The 24364-nt window shown below is 36.6% G+C and overlaps 1 protein-coding gene across 2 annotated transcripts; it reads left to right on the top strand.

The window, feature by feature from the left end:
- The first annotated feature begins 2527 nt into the window (after positions 1 to 2527).
- LOC104106583 (uncharacterized) lies at positions 2528 to 23966 on the top strand. Of its 2 annotated transcripts, XM_070191516.1 has the most exons (11): positions 2538 to 2664; positions 15708 to 17940; positions 18022 to 18324; positions 18424 to 18508; positions 18599 to 19993; positions 20919 to 21172; positions 21254 to 21466; positions 21540 to 21632; positions 21731 to 21847; positions 21926 to 22337; positions 23677 to 23966. In XM_070191516.1, the coding sequence occupies exons 3-5, from the start codon at positions 18197 to 18199 to the stop codon at positions 19028 to 19030; spliced, it is 645 nt and encodes a 214-aa protein (XP_070047617.1). In that variant the 5' UTR covers positions 2538 to 2664; positions 15708 to 17940; positions 18022 to 18196; the 3' UTR covers positions 19031 to 19993; positions 20919 to 21172; positions 21254 to 21466; positions 21540 to 21632; positions 21731 to 21847; positions 21926 to 22337; positions 23677 to 23966. The 2 variants fall into 2 exon arrangements, 1 of the variants encoding a protein (XP_070047617.1); XR_688606.4 differs by lacking the exons at positions 15708 to 17940; positions 18022 to 18324; positions 18424 to 18508; ... (5 more) ...; positions 21926 to 22337; positions 23677 to 23966 and adding an exon at positions 3327 to 3709 and having other exon boundaries at positions 2528 to 2664.
- Positions 23967 to 24364: the final 398 nt, after the last annotated feature.

The raw sequence follows: 24364 nt of genomic DNA, 5'->3' as shown, positions 1-24364 counted from the left end.
ATTAGAAGTGCCTGTCACTCCTCTTGCTCTGACGTTTGATTTGAATGTTGTCTCTCCGTAAGGTAATGCCTCTCTTGCATCTACTGATTCTAACTGGTGGGTGTGAGTGGGAGAGAAGCTTTAGAGAATATTCTACTTATTGCTAGCGATTGGGGGTTGGTTGGGGAGTATGAGTGTGGTGATGTGACCGCCGGGTATCAGGGGGAAGGAGAAGGAAATGGAGTTGGAAGTGGGAATTTGGTGCCTCTTGTTAACTTGGTGCCAGTTAGTACTACAGGGGAGACAACAGAGGGACCTGCTCCCTCTGCCCAAGAAGAGCACTTTGCTCCTACTTGGGATGAAACTCCATGCTCTACAAAAGAGCCCTTGTATAGTACTGACCCTTCTCATTCCCCTCACTTTGATGCAATGCCATTAAATTTTGTAATTTCTGAGATGAGACCTTTGTCTGAAGAAGAGAATGATAACAGTAAGGAGAAATATGATGATGTGACCGTGACAAGTTTTATTGCTGCTAGAAGTGGTAGGGAAGTTTCCAAATAGTCTGTTCTTAAAAGACCCACTACTAGATAGCAGAAGAGATACGCTCTTGAGAGTTCTTTGAAGAGAAACAAGGAGAAAAAGAAAAAAAAATTAATTCAATTATTAAACTGAAATAATATCAGTTGTCACATAATCTAATTAACTCAATTTTGTGCGTCATCGATTATACTAAAATTTAGATATGTTATAATAATATACTATATACGAGATAGTTGTTTATCCAATTTTGGGCACTTTTTTGGGCACTTTTTTGTATACGATTATACTCAATTTTGGGCACTTTTTTGTATATATACGAGATTTTAAACTTATTTATCCAATTTTGTCTAAGTTTTTCTATTTACGAAAAGTAACTTAAGTTTTTTTTTATAAAATATATATAAATTCGGTCAAAATCTACAACTTAAATAATTTTTGTTGTTGTAGAGAATCCGTTTAAAAACTACAATTTACATACAATTTATATACAACTTGTTACAATTATATTAGTTGTATATATTTTGTTTGCAGTTTGTACACCCGACATACAAAATATATACAATTTGTTTGTGTTCTTTCCTGAGTTTTAATCTGAAATTCCAACTAAAATCAACTCGAATCTTCACAAAAACCGCTCAAAATTAAAATATAAACTACAAAGGATATCCCCAATCATTTACAACAACACTCAATCCAAATAAATAATAATTCACCAAATTCAATTTTCGAAATAAAAATTTCTAACACTTTTTTAATGAATGTCAATGGAGTTTACACTCATATATTATTCTAAAAATACAATAGACTCATCCATTAAACCGGGACTCGGATTTCCTCTTCAATTGCTTTTCCTTTGGGTCTGCTGCTATTCCTGATTTCTATGAGATAATAAATCATGAAATCCACACCATTCCCACATATGCTATAATCCTCAATTACTCGTGGATAGATTAAACTCATCGCAAACCTTCTTGTCGTTTCTCACTTCGCGAAGGGAGGAAGAAGAGTGAAGAAAAATGAGTAAAATTGGAGTATATTATATTATTTTGTATATAAATAGTAAATTGTATATGCGAATGTAAGTAAGTGATAATTGTAAGCACGTAATTTTTTCCCTCTGCATAGATTACTCATAAAAATATTCCGAAATAGTTTTAATTATTTTGTAGAATTTTAGGAATTTTTGTTTGTTTATTTTGCATCAATAGATTATTTTTGCATCACTAGGAACGATTTTAAATCATAAAAATCATCCAAAATATTTTACCTTTCGTAGCATTTTTAGACTTTAATTGCAGCATTAGCTTTTAACGGCATAGTTGCATTTTTTTATTATAACACAAAATCAAAAAAATATATAATATATTAGTTATCTTGATTAATCAATTAGTTTAATTTAATAATTCATGCATTTAATTAGTCAATTGTTAAATTGTTTAATTTTGCAAATTAGGTATAAATTAGAATGTTTAGCTAATTGGCCAACTTTGAAAACCCAATAAAAAGAGAAAAGAGAAAGGGGCTGCCTGTTCCCTATTGTAATTGGGCACAACATTTGCAGCGGCCCCGTTCCCAGTCCGTTAACCCACCTGGTCCAGACTTTCCCCAATACCAAACAACCCCGTTTTGTCCCGGATTAATCCCCACCCTTCATCTCACTTGATCCAGTGATAGAGAACTAATCTTGTGTTTCCCTTGTAACTGTCCGAAACGACCACCCCAACCCCCATAACCCTTCTCAGATCATCCCCCTTTCCCTTCTCTCACCCTCCGCCACACGCCATCGCCGGAATTCGCCCTCGGCAGCGGCCAACCTCCAACTAGCCCCAAATTACCCCCAGATATTCCTTGCTTTCTCCACATGACCATCCCACATTTAGCTTCTTCCAAAACCTCAATGAAACCCTCGAATTGTAGATCTAGGAACTGAACCCTAGCCGCCACTCGGTTCTTCTTCATTTCCTCGATCGATCTGTCCTCTTTACGGTTGAGACTTACATCAGTAGAAAGCTGTTGATGAGAACTATCCATTGATGTAAGATTCACTCCGTTTCTCGGAGGTCGGATATTGGTCAACCAGCCGTTGACCGGCCAGAACTTTTTCTGAGGCTACCTCTTTTGCTTCATCTCGAGATCAAATGGGTATAACTCATTCCCTTTCTTCTTTTCTTATTTCATTTTTGTGTGTATTTGTTCTGTTAAATACAGTGGTGCCAATCATGTTTCAGATTGATTAAGTGTTAATTGCAGGTATTTTTATTAGTTGATAAATGAGCATAAAAATTCAATTACGCGTATCTTGATTACTTTGTTTAGCATGAACTCTTGTTTGATTAAAATTGACTTGTCTATTTGATTCGTCGTTCATTTTTCTTTCTGTTTTCGTTTTGTTTATTTGAGCCTGTTTTTTTTTGGGGATTTGGATAAAAAGAAATCTAAAAAGGAAAAGTAATAAGAACCGGGGGCAAAAAGTGTAATTATAGAAGTGGTGTCTTCTATGCTAAGTTTGGTGTTGTTCCACTGCTGATTTGTATATTATGACTGTTAAATAAGAATTTAATTAAAAAAATGCAACCGAATATAAAGAAATAAACTCACATAGAAGTCAATGTGTTATTATATAGTATATATACATATTTTAAAAAAATTATTGAGCTAAACAGTGTAATTTTCGACGAAGGGGTGTCGGTACACCTCTTGGGTGCATGTGGTTCCGCCACTGCGTGTGTAGTAACGGGTGATAAGAGGAGGCTGTTATTGTCTTGTGTGGGTGTGACTTACAGATTTAATCATTAATTGGCCAGGTTGTTAAATTTGAAGCCAAAAAGTGGGATTAAACACCCTGATGACGGGCAGGCTTGAATTAAGAGCTGGGCATCTTCTGTTTATGTTTGGATATTGTTATAAATAAAATGTAATTATAGTAAAACTACTCATTCCTTGCTGATTTCGTTAAGGATTGTAATTAAGAGGCTTAGTTGTAAATTCTAGGATTTTAGTAAATTCAAATGCAAGCTTTTGAGATGATTGCTTATTCGCAGTTAGTTTTCTGATAGCATGAAGATCTGGATAAGGATAGAAACTCATTCTAATCACAATATTCGAGTCATTATTATGATTGTTAAATTTTGGCTATTTTGCCATTCGAATGCATATATAAACACAATCACGATTCTCTTCTGTTGGTAATTAACGCCAATTCCTGTTTGCGTAGAACTAGAAATGAATCTGGCAAAAGTCAGTAGTGGCTAGTATCTATAATTATTGGCCATAATCGTAACTGTAATGGTGGCCTTACTTAGGGCCTGACTTTGGGCCTAAAATTCAAAGGTTACAGAACCCAACACTCGTCCATCACGTCCAACACTCGTTCAAACTCTCCCATGTAATCTCAAATTTTAGGAAAGCAAATAATTCATGAACATCCTAAGTTTGCTTTAGGCACATTTTTAATCTACTATTGTGATTATGTACATGTTCATGTGACATAATTATGATCCCAAAAATAAGTCAAGGTACGCTTGACTTTGGACAAACAATCTTAATAAATAATTAAGTGTTATTAATTGTGTACGCGTGAAATGACTTTGACATGCCAAATAAAATGGATTCTCACACACGTGATCTGTTTTCAAGTTTAATTCCATAATTTAATAATCAAGCAAATTAAAAGAGGTAAAAGGTAAAAATGCAACTAGGTTTAAAACACGTAATAATCGGATAATTAAGCCAAGTTATGATTGTAAAGCGATTGCGCTAAAATTACGGAATCCGGGAATGCCTAGCATTTTCTTTCGGGTTAACAAAATTTCTTACTCGTTCCTCACAAGGTAGGGGTAAGATTTGCGTACACACTATCCTCCCCAAACCCCATAGTGTGAGATAATACTGGGTATGTTGTTGTTATTGGTGACTTGGGTCACCGTAATTAATTATTCCAACTGGCGACTCTATAAAAATAAATTAAATTAATTTCATTTTAATAATGCCACTTAAGAGACAAGGTGGGTTGCTCTGATGGCAAGCACCCTCCACTTCCAACCAAGAGGTTGTGAGTTCGAGTCACCCCAAGAGCAAATGTGGGTAGTTCTTGGAGGGAAGGATGCCGATGGTCTATTGGAAACAACCTCCCTACCCCAGGGTAGGGGTAAGGTCTGCGTACACACTACCCTCCCCAGACCCCACTAGTGGGATTATACTGGGTTGTTGTTGTTGTTGTTGTTTAATAATGCCACTTAAATTGAAAAAACTCATTTCCTTGTAAAAAGAAAGTGTGACAGATTCGGCGACTCTGTTGGGGATCGAACCCCAGAATCTCTGGTTCAGGGTTCAGAATTCAAGCTTGTAATGTGATTATACTTGGCTTTATTGATTGTATGATATTGTTGTGTTTGTGAGTCTAATGTGTTAATTGCCGCTCAAATTAACGCTTTGATATTATTTGAACTGTATAAACTGTCTACTTAAGCATCCATTCCGAGCCTTCTGAATTTATGGTGTACACGTGCGCGTGACCCACTTTTCTGTTAGAGGTCATACCAATTAAAACAGGACTAGTTCAGTAACTAGGTTGGATATACTTTTGTGCTCTCGGTACGCTGCTCCCACCTAGGCTCAAGTTGTCCGCTTGGGTAAGCCGGGTCTAAAACACATCCCTAGGATTTCAACCTAGAATAACATAGCCTCATGCCAGTTCCCTAGTAGAAACGTTTGTTTGCATCATGTGCATTTGACTTTGGAGACTCAACACAAGGGTTGGGTACCCAAAATTACAAGACTATCCTGATGCATTTTACGTGCTACTAGTGCATTTTATTTGATCTGATTTGCATGTTGATCGATTTTTAGAGCATGGATAGAAAAGTTGAAAAAAGCAAGAATGAGAGGTAGGAGAGAAAATTCATCCCGTTTCTAAAAATCCCAGTATTTGAAAAATTCTGAAACTCTACCGAATTTGTGAAAAAAGAAAAGAAAGGTCATTTCAATATGAGCCAAAATTTTCAAGTGTCATGTTTCCCATGTTTTGTCAAAACTTACGAACTACGTGGGTGTGATTCTCACCGGTTTGGGTTCGACCCCATTTTTTTGCAAAAATAACCAAAAACAAATAAAATACGTGTCCAATTTTTTTGTAAAATCAAATAAGCCGACTTAACTTTGGTTAATCCCGAGCCATTTTTGTCGGATTAGCCTTAGAACATCTTCAAATTGTTAAAGGGATGTTCTCGCAAAAAACGGACGTGTCTGTTAATTGGGTGTCACTTTTACTATAATGTCCTCCCCTGGCCCCTAAAACTTTCCTTGGAAGTACGAAGGGGCTATAGTTGCAAAATAGCCACCCTTTCCTTGGCCATAATTGCAAAAATAGCCAACATCTCTTTGACTTTTCTTAAAAATTGGGTTATTTGCAAAAGATTGTTTTGCAAAAAGAGTGTATTGGTTTTGTCTTTTGAAACTAGTATCAATCCTAACCTTAACCGAAACTAGTATCAATCCTAACCTTAACCACCCACAGGTATAATATGAGCACTGTCCAGAACACACCGTTGACGGTTGTAGACGAGGCTCCACTCCAGCTTCAGATGTGGTGGTATGACTTGGGGCAAGACGGGTAAAACTAGGTCACCAAGCACATGGGAGCACTCACGGACATTATGAAAGTTAAACCACAAGATGATTTGATCGAGGCACTAGTGATCTTTTGGGATCCCGTTCACAATGTATTTCGCTTCTCTAATTTTGAGCTCACTCCCACCTTAGAAGAGATAGCTGGATACATCGGGTTTGGCATGGATTTGAGAAATCACAAGCTCATATTCCCGAGGTCTCTCTCTGTACATCAGTTCTTTGATAATCTGAATATCGGTAAGCAAATTCAAAAGACCAACATAGTCGAATGGTGCTATTCTTTCTACTTCCTGTACTCCAGGTTCAGACAACCAAATGGATTTGAAATAAATGAAAAGGGCCTTAACAACAAGCAGAACAAGGACACATGGCAGATTCACCGTCGCTTCACCTTCATAGTGATATTTTTGGAAATTATGGTCTTCCCAAATGCGGAGCGGACAATTGATACCCGTATATCCAAGGGTTGTACATGTCCTCACTACCAAAGAACATCACACTCTTGCCCCGATCATTCTATCAGACATCTATCAGGCGTTGACTTTATGTTAGTCCGGGGCAAAATTCTTCAAAGGGTGCAATGTTTAATTGCAAATGTGGTTGATTGAGCATCTTCGGCATCACCCCAAGTTCATGAGCTATGGTCCAAGCAAGGATAATTTCGTTGATAGTTACAAAGAAAGAGTAAGAGATTATAACTCGCCAAAAGGGGTTAAAGCCTGGATATGCCTCCTAAGATGTTTAAACGCAAGTCAAATTGAGTGAACTTTGGGATTGCTCCCGGTAAGAAAGGTGATACACATGTCGGCCCTGAAAAGGTATTTGTTGCTAGTGGGTTTGAGAGGTGTCCATCCCTATGCACCACAAAGAGTTCTGAGACAGCTAGGAAGGTACCAAGTAGTGCCCGAGGATTAAGATTTGAGTGTGCAAGTGATTGAGCTACACCTAGAAGCCCCACTCCCCAAGGCTTTAATTTCGCAAATTTGGGATGGTTGTCGCTTCTCGAAAGATGATTCTCAGATGCCGGATCCTACGAGGGATGAGGTAGATCTGGGTTATGCTATGTGGTTTGGGAAGAGGTGCTGCGTAGATGATGAACCCGAGCCCAAGCCCTAGCCCAAAAGTCCCGCAGAAAGACCGCATGTTCAAGCCTTTGATGATAAGATCCAAGAACGGTTGGCCTGGGGAGAAAAGGAAAAGGGATACCAAACAACTATCCATGCTTTAGAAGAAAAGCTGAGAAACCTCAATTTTGAGAAATACTTACAAGCACAAGAAGCTGAATATGAAAAGAAGAGTCTAATCCACGAAAATAAAATCCTTCGTGCTCAACTTCAACAGATGAAGAAAGCCTCTGAAGTACCGGTTAGAAACTAGAAAGGCCAAAGAACTATTGCCAGTTTGCTAGAAAAAAATGCAAGATTATGATGCCACTCTTGAAAATACTGAAAAGGCATTGGGAAAAGCCAAAGAAAAGATTGGCCAACTAAAATAAGAGATAAATAACCGTGTGAGGTTGTCACATCAGACGAAGCAATATCACGACGAAGTGGTCTTCGCCCTTAGGAAAATATTAGGTGCCCGAGAAGAGGGTTTGGGTCGGCAGTCCAAGGAATTTGAAGTAGAAAGGGAACATTGCTATGTGTTGCTCCACAAGCTGGAATGTGATGTAGTAAACCTGCAAAACCAGAACAATAAGATCGGGCGAGTAGTGGAAGTCTAAGAACAACAGATTATACGGTTGCTCCTGGAACGGAATGCTACTACTTTACTTTGGTGATAACTTTCGCTGACAAGGTCATGGACGATCTAGAATTTCTTCACGTCAAGCTGGCAAACGGATGATTCCTTGGGCCCCAATTGGAGTGTTTTTCGGAAGTCTTGAGTCATTTCCCATTGTACTAGTTTTCTTTATCGAGTCTGTATGTTTTGTTTTCTTAATCGAGTCTGAATGTTTTGTTTTCACATCGAGTCTGTTGTTTTTTTTGAGTCTATATGTCCTTTCTGGAGTTAGTGTTTGATGTAATTTCGAATCTTTGTAACGAAAACCCAAAATTTCTTTGTTTTATTTTTACATTACTTTCCTGAACTACATAATAGTCAGATTCATGCGGCGTCATGATACGTAGGTAATACTCATCGGATGTGATCATAGCCATAAAGAATTTGAGTTAGAATAAAATAAACAAAAGAGAAAAATAAAAAGCGACAAAACAAATTAGAAAAACAAAGAGTGACCAAACGAGGGAAAAAAAATCAAGAGTGAAGAAATCGGTAGGACCAGGAGAGAGCGTTAAAACCTAAAGAGAGCAGAAAAGAGAGCCAAGATGGAACATGCGACCGTTCAAACACATGGTAGAAATGTCTAACTATTTAGGTGCATTTCATCCCAACATGCGATTTCCTATACGTTAAATGCCTCAAACTAACAAGGTTGTTGTGTGTGCCAATTAGTTAGATTCTATTTAGGTGGTTGGTTTTGTTGGTAATATGGTTTCCTATCCATACTTCACCGTATCAAAAGGAAAGGTCCCTATGGCTTTCGAAAGTAGTCTACCAATTATCAACCCCGAAGATAGCCCAACACTGGCTATTCCATAGCTAGAGTCAGCTATTGCTGAAGAAATCAGAATGCTACGCCTCCGCATGCTAGAGATGTGGGACGCATGGTCTAACGGGAGGGAAGCACTAAGTGTAATCCCTGGGTTTCCCGAGTTGATACCGAGATCAGGTAGGGCTTCTTATGCCCCTATGTCCAACCTGTTTATCCCATGCGGGTACCTCCCAATGTCGACTAATGGTCCCGTCATGCCTTATGTGGTTCAAGGGCATTGCCAGTAATGTTCTCCGCAACATCTGTCTTTACATGGCGCAACGAACTGTATCCAGGACGTATATTGAGCCTCCAATTTTTACATTCCAGGGTCCACAGTTTCAATCAGACATGACCTATGTCACCCCAGACTCATACACACGACCTCCACAGTATGAGTTCCAGACCGAACAAGAAAGAATGGCCAAGAATCCCGAGCAAGAAGAAATGGCTCGATAAATGAAAAGCTTGGAGTAGAGTTTAAAGAATATGTAGGGCTTGAGCGGCCAAAATAGTGTTTCTTACTCTGATTTGTGCATGTTTGTTAGCTGGGCTAGTGCAGGTTTTGTTCATCACGATCACGTAGAAGGGGTCGCGATCGCGGAGCTGGATCAGGTGGTTCTTCGCGTTCGCATGGGCAGAGTCATGAACACAGTGGGTTGTGGAGGCAGGCCTATTTGGGAGAATTGTGCTATGCGATCGCGGAAGTACTCACGCGATCGCGTAGGAGGTAAGTCACTTAGTATAAGTTAGCCCTTCATGTTGTTTGGTCCGCGTTCGCGGAGGTTTGGGCAGGCTATGCTTCGCGATTGCGAGAAGGATCTCGTGTTCGCATAGAGCAATTCCCTGGGCGAGGCTGGTTGGCCTCCCCGATTGCGAGGTGTTTTCGCATTCGCGAGGTGTTTTTCGCGATCGCGAAGAAAGGTCGTCTGGGCAGAGTTGTTTTAAGACGGGACTTAGCTCTCATTTCTTTCATTTTCACTTGGTGGGGCGATATTTGGAGCTCTTGAAGACGGGATTTTCATCATTTATTATGAGGTAAGTTATTCCCACTTATTGTGAGTTAAATACTTGGATTATATATAGAGTTTTACATGCAATTTGATACAAATTGTGGGATTTTTGAAGAAAACCTTGAAATCATATTTTTGGATTTTGACCACAAAATGGGACATGGAATTTGGAATAAATTATATATTTGAGTTCGTGGCATTATGGGTAAAGTTTATCTTTGATAATTTTTGGAATCCGGGTATGTTGGCATGAGGGTTGAGTTTGTTGAGTTTTTGAGCGGAGTTAGGAATTATTACAAATTGATTAATTATGTGTGTTGGAATATATTTTTATTGGTTTGTGTGTTGTTTGACTAGTTTCGAATTGATGTGCATCGGTTTGATGTGTTAGAGAGGCGTTGGAGTTAGTTATGGAATTTCGGAGCGAGGTAAGTCTTATGTCTAATCATGTGAGGGGGAACTGCCCCATAGGTGTGTATTTGTTATATGCTACTTGTTGTGGGGGCCACGTACGCATGAGATGACGAGAGTCCATACGTGGCTAATAACATGCTTATGTCCGGGTAGACTTAGGACTTTACCATGCAATATTTGTATTATCTGAAATCACCTTGTTAGTTAATTACCTAAGATAAATGAAATGTGATTAGAGATCATGTTTGATCGAATCTCATTACCTTGAGTTGTTGGCAAGATGTTCGAAAATTGCTAAAAGTCATGATCACTTTACGTTTCTATTTTTAGATTATAAACACGTTGCTCGTAATTCGATAATTTTCTTCCTTTCATGTGGATCAGGTCGAACGCCTCGACAATATATATATATATATATATATATATATATATGGAGGATGTATTCATGGATCGGGACGTACGACCTCGGCAGTGTATGTGCACAACTATATGGATCGGGCCGAACGACGTCGACATAATTCATGCGTAAAATCGTTAGGAGTCCAAATATCCACGAGATTACCCTCTTAATTAAACTTGGAAATTTCATAATATTTTCTTTTTGACCTGAGATCAGATATCAATTTGAGGGTTCTCATTTGTTAAGATAGCACGTGGTACTTGGGGACATCTAAACTAATAATAATTGTTAACAGATGTCATTATCTACCTTTCTTTATTCTGTTGATCCTATTGTATTTCATGTCTACATATGATTTTTGCATTTTATTTATTAGACCACTAGTAAGTGTCGAAAGTGTCGATGTCGACCCCTCTTCACTACTTCTCTAGGGTTAGGCTAGGTACTTGCTGGGTACGCGTTGATTTACGTACTCATGCTACACTTCTGTACTAAATGTGCAAGATCTGACAGGTTGCTTTGATGGTCATCTTGGCGCGTAGGCGCAACTGTTGAGGGGAATTTATGGCGAGTTATTTTTTATGCTACGGACCGCAGCCCTCAGAGTCTCCATCTTATTTATTTACTTTATCCTATTTATTTTATATCTCAAACGAATGTTGTATTATTATTGTACTCTTTAGTAAATGCTCATGCACTTGTGACACCGGGTTTTTGGGATACTCTAGTGGTTGTTTAGGGTTCAGCTTGGTATTGTCATCTTTTATTTTATATCTTACCAATATTTTAAGTATTCATGATTTCAATTACATTGAGTTCTTTACTTCATAAAAGTTTTTGGGATACTCTAGTGGTTGTTTAGGGTTCAGCTTGGTATTGTCATCTTTTATTTTATATCTTACCAATATTTTAAGTATTCATGATTTCAAATACATTGAGTTCTTTACTTCATAAAACTTATGACTTCAAAAATAATAAAATAAATAATTGTATTGGTAGTTCACTGTTTGCTTGCCTAACGGCAATGTTGAGCGTTATCACGACCTATAGTGGGAATCGGGTTGTGACAGCTTAGTATCAGAGCTCTAGGTTCACTTGGTCTCACGAGTCATGAGTGAGTCTAGTAGAGTCTTGTATATTGGTACAGAGACGTCTATACTTATCTTCGAGAGGCTACGGGGCTATTAGGATCACTTCCCTTCTTGATTCTTCATTGTGCGATTTGATTTTACTGAAGCTTATGCCTTCATTTCCTTCCTACACATTCTTATACGATGTTGAGCTCTTGTTATCAATTGGGCTTCGAGGAGTTGTAGTGGTGCTACAGATGTGGTGCAGGATGTTTCTCTCTGCGTATTCGGGCAGGCTATTATCGTTGCCTTGTGGAAGGGTGTTAAGTTGTTTCAGCCCAGTGTTAGTGTTCCCTACGGTTTCGAGGATATGCATAGTGTATTATGATGTTCGTGCATTGTTACCGCACAATATTGATGTAAATGGTAGGGTGGTTATTCATGTGTCGCAATAGTGAATGACTCAAAAAGAGTATTTCTCGATTCATGGCTTAGAGGTTCGACATTTAATTCGCGGAGGAAAGGCAATTGGCCTATGGATATTTGGCCTTGGTTGACGAAGTAGCGAGATTTGATATTTTCGAGCATGGTGGAATTCTTATTGTGGTGTGGTGTCGTCGTCCTTGTTGGAAAGCATTAAGGCTCGTTGGTGTTATGGTCTTCTTTTATTTGCCTTTGGGCAGGGTGTTATGAAATGGTATCTAAGAAGCGGTTGTCAGATGACGATGTGTAGCGGTTTCAAAGTCGAATTAGAGTTTCTAATGTTGATGGATCGAGAAAGATGATCTTCGATGAGGCTTAGATTTGGTAGCAATTTCTTAGTTCAGGCGCTACAGAGATGGATTATGATTGGAGGCAGTATTTGGGCAAGGAAGGATGGGAAAGGACATGGTGCAGGGTATCTTGCGGAGGTTGAATTTCTAGAGGTCGAGCAGTTCACTCTAGAGTGGGGATGTTAGCGTATCGTATGGATTTCGTAGTAGGATAGCCACATGCTTCCAGAAAGCTTGGCGCGATTATGGTCATGGTTAATAAGGGACCAAGCCCGTGTATTTCGTTTGAGATGGTGGCTCTGTGCTTCGAAAGTTTGAACATGACAGAAAGAGTTTGCTTGGTATGTAATATGAATTCGAGTTTTGGATGCATCGCTGGACCTTCATCTGATGTTGATAGGAATGAACATGCACTTTCGATTGGTGGGCGAGCATGGGATCATGAGGGTTTACCGATTTCGGGTAGTTGTAACCAGGGCATTGTCGTTAGAAGATGTCGAAATGGAATTAAGCAGGTGGGCTATCTCCTATGAGCAGGCTAGCAGTTGCGTGATTTTGATGAAGTTCCTACAAAGAGTTCTACTTTCTACCTAGTGGGAGGCATGTGCTGCGATGTGAGCTTGGATCGCTTGAAGAAGATGGTACGATTGTCAGGAGGTCGAATGTGCGATTGTGGCTGATAATTCAGAATATTTTATCAAAAATTTTAACAAGATATTACAAGAAATTTGGCGGGATAACGATGCGAGATCATGGTAATTGAAAAGGAGAAGTCATTGTGGGTTCTAGATTTATGTGATTATAGCTTAAAGTTAAGTGGGGGAGCCTACCGTCTATGATTGGGTCACGTGGTTGTGTGACTGTCCAGTTTTTGGTTATCGGTACATTGGTGGATTAGTTATGACAAGAAAAGTAAACATCAAGGGTATTTCGAGCAAGGATTTTGATGTATATGTGCTACATTTTGCCTTACCGATTCATGTGCAGATTTTGGGATGACTCAGAGTTTATGCTTCTTGTGGATGTGATGTACAAGGGAAAGAATTCATCTGGTTGCTTCTTTGAGAGTGTTCGTGTGCTAGCGGAGCACTAGAGTTTGGTCACATTCCGGACCAGGTCAGAGTGGGTGACTCTCAATAATAGTTCTAGTGGGTTCAAGAATTAAAGTGCGATGCCTAAGAATTTTGGGTCCGTTGTGTGGTTAAGGATTGAGTTTTTGCAGAGGATTATGAAAAGGGACTTGGAGTGTTTCTATTTAGCACCGGGGTCTACGGTGTGATGTTAGAGACACTACAAGAAAAAGGGTTTTTAGTGGCAGGTCTTAGTGGCGACTCTACTAATCGCCACAAAGGTTAGGGATTTAGTGGCGACTCTAAAAAATTACAATAGAAAGGTAAAGTTATTTGTGGCGACTATAATAGGTCGCAACGGAAAAGACACTATAGTGGCAACTTTATCTAGTCGCAACAAATATTTTCAACTACAGGATAAATTTTTACTTTCCCGCTAAAAGAGAAAATTTGGCTCCAAATATTTTGCTCGTTGACTTTTGTGGCAATTTGATCGCCACTATTCTTTTCATTTTAAAGTTTGAAGGATAAGTTAAAATACAAACACGTGAGAAATATATAAAGTTATTTATTCTACTTTTAAAGTTAAAAGAATCTGCTCTCAATTCTCAAAAATCTCTCACGCTAAAAAAGGGTAGAGAACTCAAAAGTAGCCCTAACTCAAAAGGGTAGAGATCTGCTCAAGAGATCAATTTATAATCTCAAAACCCAAATGAAAATTCTCTCTTCAAAAAAGCCTTAAGCCAGAATACAAAATCGAAGAATCCAAGTGACCATTTTCACCCAAATGGCGATATTTACCCTGCTGCGCTGAAGAACCTAATGAAGGTGTATTGTTTCTTTGATTTCCTGAGGTTTTACCAAAGAATATCAGTAAGCTATTTCTTCTCAATCAGTTTAGAAATTATTTGTTGCTTGATTTCAACTTTATTGTTAAACTTGACTGTAGAACTATCATCAGTTTGACCCGTTCAGATTTGTTCAAAGTATTCTGTCAACCAGAAATCATGACTTAGGCATAACCAAATAGGTAATAAATTTATGTATGTGCATTTGTTTGGTTAAACTTTAGTACATATTTGAGTTTCTGTATTTCACTTACAATACCATGCCCTTAGGGACCAAACGATTAATTTGGTACTTCTTTAAATGAAAAGATTCTGCCCAAAAGATATATGCTTGCTCTCTGTGATTTGATCTTGTTACCAGAATTAGTTTGCCATAATTAGGTTTGAACTAATGAATTTTGAGTTGGTGGATTCCAAATGTAGTGAGATAACTCATGAAGTTTGCCCGAATTTTGCGTAGAATCTTCCTTGCTATTGTAAAATCTCTACTACCTGAACATGCCTCAATGTCTAAATAAGCCCAGATATCATGCCATTAGTATACTTATTAACTTAAGAGTGTCTTATATATTTTTCCTAATGTCTTGAGAGTTAGTAATTATAAGTCAGTGCTACATTTGTGTTCTGCAATTGATATAAGCCAAATTTCATCAGATATCATGCTTTTAGGAAATAAAAAAAGTTAGAGTCTAATTTTTGTGGTGAATCTCTCCGATATGCCTATTTCTTTTGGTATGTCTTTGTATGATTTATGATTTGCAGGGGTCTTAACTTAAGAAATTTTGGCCAGAGCTCGACTCTTGGGCCAAGTTGGAGTTGCATGAGTATTAGTTTCATTCCCTATATTTTATAATATATGTTCTTTCTCAGTATGAGTGTTTGTCTTCATTGAAATTCCATTAACTAATCTATTTTAGTTTTACTGATAATACAAAATGATTACATGTGTTAATTTAACAAATTCTACATTAAATCGTCTTCTGAAATATGAGTCTTAATGGAGTTCATTCATGACATTTAAAGTTAGACAAGAGGTTCTTCACTTTTTGAGAAGGGAAAAATAAACTTAGTCTAACCTTACATGACAATTGAATTGATGTTTTTGGGACTTGTCTTCTATAAGACCATTTTATGGTATTTAATTATTTTTTAGCATATCTAATGTATTTTCATTATTATAAAAAATATTGATGTCCTATATCCTAGTGTGTGTACATGTGTAGAATTATTCAGTTCAAACATTATTTATATAGCTTGTGTTTCCATTATTGATTTATACTCGTGTAGAATCATTGAGTTCAATACTTGCTTATAATTGGTTTGCTTTGATTATTGATTCCCTTTAATTGGTTAATTGATTGCTTTTCTTTTTGTAGAAAAGATATGGATAAAAGTTGGTTGAATATTAGGGATAGATGTGACAAAAGGTATATTAAAGGAATAGATGACTTTCTTGGTTGGGCATACAGTCAACCAAATGTGAGCTCTGTAATTCGGTGTCCTTGTAAAGGGTATAGAAATACTGCGTTCAAGACAAGAATCCAAGTAAGAAGAGACTTGGTGAGGAAAGGTTTTTGGGACAGTTATAAAGTGTGGGACTTGCATGGAGAAGTATTAGTAAGAGTTGAAAATTCTAATGATGTATGCAATGTCGAAGTAGATGATGATACTGTTGAAACAGATGATATTCCAGAAATGATTCATGATGTTTGTGGAGTTACAAATATGGAGAATATGAATAATTATCAAGAGGAAAATGAAGAGTCAAATGTGCATGCGAAAAAGTTCTACAAATTGTTGGAAGATCCTGAGAAAGAACTTTATCCTGACTGTAAAAAAGTGTCAAAGTTGTCTTTTGTAGTTAGACTACTTCACTTGAAGAGCCTTAATCATTGGAGCAACAAATCGATGGATGCATTGTTGAGATTCTTTAAAGAAGTGCTTCCAGAGGGGTCATTTGTACCATATTCTTTTTATGAAGTGAAGAAGGCACTTCAAGACTTAGGCTTGGGTTATACCAAAATAAATGCATATGATAATGATTGTATCTTATATTGGAGAGAGTATGCCAATGCCGAATCATGTCCTAAGTGCAGTAAGTCTAGATGGAAGTCAAAAGATACTGGAGGCAAGAAAGTAGCTAATAAAGTCTTGTGACATTTTCCAATCAAACCAAGACTACAGAGATTGTACATGGCAAGAGAGACAGCAAAATAAATAAGGTGGCACAAGGAGCAAAATATTGATGATGGTGTATTGCGACATCCATCTGATGGCATGGCTTGAAAATCTTTTGATGAGCTTCATCCAACCTTTTCAGCTGAATCAAGAAATGTTCGATTAGGTTTAGCAAGTGACAGCTTTCAGCCTTATGGGAACATGAGTACTAGTCATAGCATTTGGCCAGTCATATTAGTTCCATACAATTTGCCACCATGGGATTGCATGAAGGATCCATATTTCATGATGACACTTCTTATCTCAAGTCCTAAGTCTCCAGGCAATGATATAGATGTATACTTGCAACCAATGATTGAAGAGTTAAAAGAATTATGGAAGGGGGTGGAGACTTATGATGCATACTCAAAAACTAATTTTATGATGCGTGTGGCTATCATGTGGACAATTAATAATTTTTTTGCATATGGGAACCTTTCAGGATGGTCAACCAAAGGTAAACTTGCATGTCCTTGTTGCCATAAAGAAACACAATCGGTTTCTTTACGTAATAAGTTGTGTTATATGGGTCATCGTCGCTTTCTTCCAATGGACCATCCATGGCGTAAAAATATGAGGTTATTTGATGGAAAAATAAAGATAGGGTGTTGCACCTAATCCCTTAACAGGTGACGAAGCACTTGAGAAATTACAAAGTTTGAGAAATGTGACTTATGGTAAATGGCAAAAGCGAAAGCGTAATGTTCCCAATGATGCTTATAATTGGAGGAAGAAAAGTATTTTTTTCAAATTGCCTTTTGGAAGACTCTTAAGTTACGACATAACTTAGATGTAATGCACATAGAAAGAAATGTGTCTAATAATATTGTATCTACTGTGATGAATATGACTGGAAAGACGAAGGACACGATGAAAAGTAGATATGACTTGGTGGATCTTGAAATCAGGCAAGGGTTACACCCAGTTGAGGATGGGAATAATATTTTATTACCGGCAGCATGCTATGCATTATCCCCGATGAGAAGTTGAAGGCATGCACTTTCTTAGCTAATTTGAAGGTTCCTGATGCCTTTTCATCAAACATTTCAAGGTGCGTAAACATACAAGACAAAAGGATACATGGATTGAAAAGTCATGATCACCACGTATGTTGCAAGATATTTTTCCAGTAGCTATACATGGCTTGTTGCCTAAAGAAGTGTGTGAACCAATTATAGCATTAGGAATTTTTTTCAAGAATCTATGCTCTAAGTGCTTGACAATTGAAGATCTTGATATCCTAGAGGCTGGAATTCCTATCATATTATGCAAACTTTAAATTATTTTTCTTCCGGTGTACTTTGATGTTATGGTTCATTTGCCAATTCACTTGGCAAGAGAGGCAAAGCTTGGTGGACCAGTTCAAACTTGATGGATGTACCCTTTCGAGAGGTAATATATTTTTCATATAAATTTCAATACTAAAGTTTTAGAATGACACATTAATTATATTAACTAATTATTTGCATACAGGCATATGGGAACACTTAAGTCTTATGTTCGAAATCAAAATTGTCCAGAAGGTTCAATTGTAGAAGGTTATTTGGCAGAAGAAAGCCTCACATTTTGCTCACGATACTTAAAGAATATCTCAACCAAGTTTAATAGACCGGCTAGGAATGGCGATGAATCCATGTAAAATGCTGAAATGTCCATCTTTAAAAATAGTGGGCAAACAAAAGGTGGTTCAAAAACCATCACGTTATCTCATGATGCGTTTAAACAAGCATGTATGTATGTTCTTCAAAATTGTGAAGAGGTCTGTTCATTCATGGAGTAAGTTTCTATTTTTTAATCAATTCTGAGATAATTTCGGATTTGATTTCAGATTTGAATAATTCATTCATTCTCTTAAATAATTCTATCTAAATGCAGGCAACATGCAAAAGAGATTGAAAGACAAAGTTCAAGAAGAGCTGAAAGGCGTAACAATGACTTTACTGTTTGGTTTCGTGCACATGTAAGTGTTGAATCAAATCTCATTTTGAATACTTTTTGATTATCTTATTATATTATTGGTTAAGAGGGAGTTATTTGTCTTACTTTGTAGATCTTACAATTAGCTGCACAAGAAAATGCTAATAATGAGCTCATAAGTTTAGCAATAGGTCCTGGACCAGTGGTGCATCGATATTCCATATTGATGGTGAATGGATTTAGATTCCAAACAAAAGATCTTGAATCAATAAGAAAAACACAGAACAATGGAGTTCTTGTGAGAGGAGATGATTCAGACTTTAAGAAGGAGTACTATGGTGTATTAGAGGACATTTACGAGATATCGTATATGAGAAATAGAAAAGTTTACCTCTTCAGGTATCATTGGTGGGATGTGGCTCACTTAGGAAAAGGATATAAAATTGACAAGTATGGTTTCACAAGTATGAATACTCGATGTGGCTTGAATACAAATGAGCCATTTGTGTTGGCATCTCAATCTGAACAAGTCTTCTATATCAACGGCATGGTTGATAAAGATTAGCTTGTTGTTTTAAAGACAAGTCCACGCGACCTTTTTAATATGCCCGAAGAGGATGATAATTGCACAAATGTTGAAGATGAAACAATACAAAATGGAGAAGCTTACCAACAAAAGGAAGTTGAATTTAATATGGAGCGTAATGGTGATCAAGAAAATGATATTTTAGTATCTTTACACAGGGATGATGTTGAACCTCACATCATTAATTATGATCATGTAATAGAACAAGCTGGGACAAGTGGGCATAATGAAGAAGATGGTTTCATTAATGATAATGATATAGATAGGACCGAAGATGAAGAAAGCGAAGAAGAGATATTTGATGATAATGAAGGAGAGGATAATGATATGGACTGATCAAAGAAATAACTTCCTATCTGTAGCTGTTTTGTGCTTTTTTAAGCAAGGCTTCTTATGCCTTTCTAGCCTCTGTTATTTTGCCATTAATATGAATTTTCTATCTTGCATTGCAACTATCCTGATACTTTATCTTCTATTCCTGTTAAAAGGTTTGTCCTTTGGTTCAAGGTCATTGAAGGATTGCGTCCTGCTTGGTTTGTTGTAACTTGAATTCTGATTTGTTTTCAGTTTAGAATTGAGAGGATATGATATAAATATTGTAGAGAAGACTAAAGTTTCTATGGTGCATTGAGCGGATTCTAACCAAGAATTCTAAAATGTAAATCTTTATTTATATTTTTATGTGATGCTGCAGGAAATGACAGGAATTGGACGAGGTAAAGGTAGGCGAGGTGGAAAGGGTCGTGGATGCGGTAATGTAGGAGTACTACATGATAATTCTATTGCGACGTCATCCTTTAGACCTAATCCACAAAACACAACTATCTCCAGATATGGGACAATCGAGTAACCCGCATCAAGTACAATCTATGGACTCATTATCATCAAGGGCTTATGTAGAAAATGTGCATCCCACTCCAGAGACTGAAAATAGTGGTGCAGGTTAGTTCTTTATTGAATCGGAATCATGTATTTCAGTTGGCATTTTTTAGTTATTTTTGGTTATTTGTATTGAACATACAATCTTTATTCTGTTTGTTCACTCTATATGTTATGGGATCAAATAATAAACCTACACTTTTGAAGGAGTACAAGTTGTTTGGTCATTATGAATTTAGATGTTTTATGCCTATATGGGAATATCATTTCATTACACCAAAGACCTCTCTGCATATAGTTTTTGCTTTCTAAAATTGCACTCAGGAAGTATAATCACTAAAAGGTAGCCTAACATGGCAGTACTCTATCACTATTTTACCAGCAGCCCAACACTATCACTATTTTGCTCTCTGATCTCTCTCTAAACAAGAACTTGATCACGACTTACAATACTCTATCCCAAGTGTTATTTTCTGTTAATAAATAATCTTGTTGCTTATTACTAGTACTTAGTAGATTTAAAGCCACTTCTGCATACTAGGAAACAAACAGTAAGGTTGCCAATTCAGAGTTGGAATGAATCAATATCTTTCAAATAATTATAATTAAGGAGGGCTAGTTGGTAAAGACATTGCCAATTTTGTTAAACTGGTGTAGCTTTAAGTGTAGCATCCATGAAACAGAACTCACAACCTTTAACTAGAAGGCGATGACCTGCTAATTAATCAGGAACAAATCAATGGTTAAATGATCCCAGTTTTCACTCCTTCAATTTCACTCTCTTATATCTTCTGTTCAGCTCACTATATGTGATCCATTTATCATAGAAGAACACATGCGTAATTTATCGGGTTTAGAAAAGTTATTTTGCCCATCAAATTCTAAACCTAAAACCATTCCGTATGATCTAACCATGAACAATTAAAGTCATGTAGAATAAATCTACTTATTAAGTGAGTATGACATAAATTTTTTTATTCTTGTAAAGGTAATCTTTGTGAAAATAGAGATAACAAGAAAGGCTGAGGGAGATACAAATCTCTACATATGGATATGAAAACTAAGTATGGCAGTAAAATTCCCATCATCATTCCGGATGACATTGTGAGAGCTATAGGTCCAGGGTCTAGGGATATTGTAAACTACTGTGGCTTGATTATGCGGAGCACTATCTCATTCAGAGATGGTGATTGGAAAGCGATAATTGCGAAACATGGAGAAGCGACGTGGTTGAAGGTTAAGGTAATAATTTACTTTCAATATTACATTGACTTTATATCATACATTTTATTTACTTTCAATAGCTTTACATATTTATTTTAGGATAAATTTGAAGCTAGTGATATGCGAGAACATGTGTTGCAAGTTCTTGTTGTTGACACTATGCGAAGGCTTTTTAGAGCATGGAAGACTCGATTGCATAAAGAATACAATCTCTATACTACTGATAAAGAGAGACTGTCTCATAGGCCGGATGATGTTACGCCTGAGAATTGAGTGTTTCTTGTAGGACTTTTTGGGAGTCTAAAATTCAAGGTAACGTTGTAATAAAAATTCTTGATAAATCAATATTTAATTATTGGTTCTTATGTATTGATTTAATTGCTAGGCTGCAAGTGAGAGGAACAAACTTAATAGGGGAAAACAGATAACTAATCACTCTTGTGGCTCAAAGTCATTTGCCGAAGTGGAGGAATCGACGGTAAATGCATTTATCACAATCACTATAAAACTATTCATCATTAATTTATAACATATTATGTGCTTATAAATATTTCCCTCTACTAAAATATATTTTAGAGAGATCCTGTTAGTGGAAACAAAGCAGCACCATATCGAGTTTGGGAGCTCCAACATACTCGTAAGGATGGCAAAAGAAAAATTGTGTGGTCGGATCCATAGTCGCAAAAAATTCATGTAATTTCTTAGCATAATTATTTTGTTATTTTATTATATGTTTCCTATTTTATACTATAAATTTATACATATTTGTAGGGCCAACTCAAGGAAATTGTAACTCAACAACAATCTGAAGAAAATGAGCAGCCAATGAGTGCAGATGGGATTTTAGCCATTGTACTTGGTGAACGAAATGGCTATGTTTGTGAAAAAGGGTATGGAAAGAAGCCTACAAAAAAGCAGTTTGCAGCAGGTAGACTTAGAGGCGAGTATGTCTTCTCAAATGGAAAGAATACGTCAAGAGATGCAAGAGGAAATGGATAGAAAATTACAAAAAGAACGTAAGCAAATGGTTGCCGAGTTAAAAAGCAAGCTAGAAGAAGAAATGGCGGCTGACTTGCAAAGTAAGCTAGAAGAACAAATGGTTGCTGAGCGTGCACAGATAGATTTACAAGTTGACAAAAAGTTTGATGAAAAGATAGATGCATGGCTGATCAGAATGCAACAGGTAGGGATTTCTCTTAAATCAGTTTAGTGTATATTCATAAATCATAAGATTATATAGGTATTTCTCTTGAAATTAGTTTTACTCTATATTTATTAAAACTGAATGAGTTCTCCTTGAAAACATAAGCATATGTAAGAATTTCTACTCAGTCCATTCCGCAAGTAGCTTTTCTTATTAAAATTTAAATATCAAGAATTAGTAAGAACCAGTTGACTACAGTTAAAAGCACTAGTTAGAATATTTAGACTCTGCTATTTTAGATTTGGGACTATATGGCATGATTCTCCTTTTCTACTAATTTAACTTGATCAGTTTCCATATCAGTGGAGATTGGACATAACAATTGTTCTTGTCATTTTCTTACATTTACTAAGACATGGACAATAATACTACTATAAATCTACTCTAGGGAAAGAAGCATACCTTTACCTAAAAAGTGACAGAGTATATACTGATTTTTCATTTTACATGTATCCATTATTTTTTAAACTAAACTTAGTACTATGTCTAAATTTAAAAGAAATTACCTGGGGACTCCACTGTCCCCACCCTCTCCTTTCACATTCAAGAAAACAACCCCCTTTTGCTTTGCTGAGTGCTAAATCTGCTGACAAAACCAATCTAGATGATATGGGGACCAACTAATTACTAAAAAATTCTCAAATTTATCTCTGGTCATTTTGGTGTTTAGTACATGTCCCTCTTTGCCCAATGCATAAGTAGTTTTTTGGTGATCATTTGAAGTGTGTGTTTACTCACCATATCAAGGGAATGAATAAATCATTGTTAGGTGGCTGACTGCATAGAATTCAATTATGTTATTTTATTGACTGGTGATTGATTGTGCATTATAGATGGTTTCAGTAGGTTCTTAGTCAAATATTACGTTGTCGTGTTACTTTCAACAATTTGGACAAAGATTATGTAATACGACTTTGTGCATTCAATTCAATTCGTGAACTTCAGATTTATTATTATTAGTTTTGGTTTTGATAATTGAATTTCACAAAGTATCAATTGCATCTCACACTGATTGAAATTTTTTATAATAATTTAGACTAAGCATCCTTACTATATATATATATATATATATATATATATATATATATATATATATATATATATATATATATATATATATATATATATATATTGTGACCGCAAGGTTGATGTTTCCATGCTTTAAAAAGTTATTGCCTGTGGGGTTTTAAAAGTTTTCCAGAAATACCTTTCTTTGCTTTACATCTTCTCGCTCTTTTCGGCTAATTTCCTCTTCAAACTTATAGTCTTTTTTGTACATATGCGTATATTAATGATTTTCATCTTTATTTTTTAATAGCAAGGACAAGATACTTCAAGAACGAGGAAGTGGAGTTGCTCAAGGTGTAGTTTGAAAATATTTTTATGGTCGTTTTGTTTATCGTAGAAGACATTGGAGTATGTCTTGAAGACTATTCCTTTTTTGTTTGTGTCATGAAATGGAAATGTATATACATTGACTACTTTTGACTGTGTAGACTTTTTAACATTAAAAAGACTATAATTCTGTTTTGAGAATTATTATCGGGTTGTGCAAATATTTATAGTTTTATATTTTCTTTTATGAAAAACTTGTGTTGTGACGAAAAATAGGAGCTTTTGCGATTATAACCTACTGCCACTAAAAGAAAATATAATTAGTAGCGACATTTTGATGCCACAAAAAATGGAGATTTGGTGGCAATACCAAGTTGTCACTAAAATATAATTTTTAGTAGCGATAAAAGTAGCCACCAAAGTCAGGCTTTGGTTGCACCCATAGTCGCCACCAAAGGCTAGCTTTTAGTGGTGACGGATTCTCTAAAGTGAATTCTAGTGGCAATCCAAAATAAGTTTTGTGACGACAAATATCGCCACGAGAGGTGGACCTTTTGTGGAGACCATTATAAGTCGCTACCAATAAGTATCTGCCATTTAGTATAGTCAACAGCCACTTGGTCGCCACGTCGTCGCCACAAAAGGTATTCTGCGACGACAATTAAACTTTC

This window comes from Nicotiana tomentosiformis, chromosome 12, assembly GCF_000390325.3.
Source record: "Nicotiana tomentosiformis chromosome 12, ASM39032v3, whole genome shotgun sequence".
Taxonomy (NCBI): domain Eukaryota; kingdom Viridiplantae; phylum Streptophyta; class Magnoliopsida; order Solanales; family Solanaceae; genus Nicotiana; species Nicotiana tomentosiformis.
Note: the sequence above shows the minus strand (reverse complement) of the source record. Positions and strands in the feature narration are given on the sequence as shown.

Excerpts from the sequence above, each read along its gene's own strand:
- LOC104106583 (XM_070191516.1), top strand. The coding sequence starts at position 18,197 with ATGTCCATCTTTAAAAATAGTGGGCAAACAAAAGGTGGTTCAAAAACC. Across the intron at positions 18,325-18,423 it reads GAGGTCTGTTCATTCATGGA|GCAACATGCAAAAGAGATTG; the intron begins GTAAGTTTCTAT and ends ATCTAAATGCAG. Across the intron at positions 18,509-18,598 it reads CTGTTTGGTTTCGTGCACAT|ATCTTACAATTAGCTGCACA; the intron begins GTAAGTGTTGAA and ends CTTACTTTGTAG.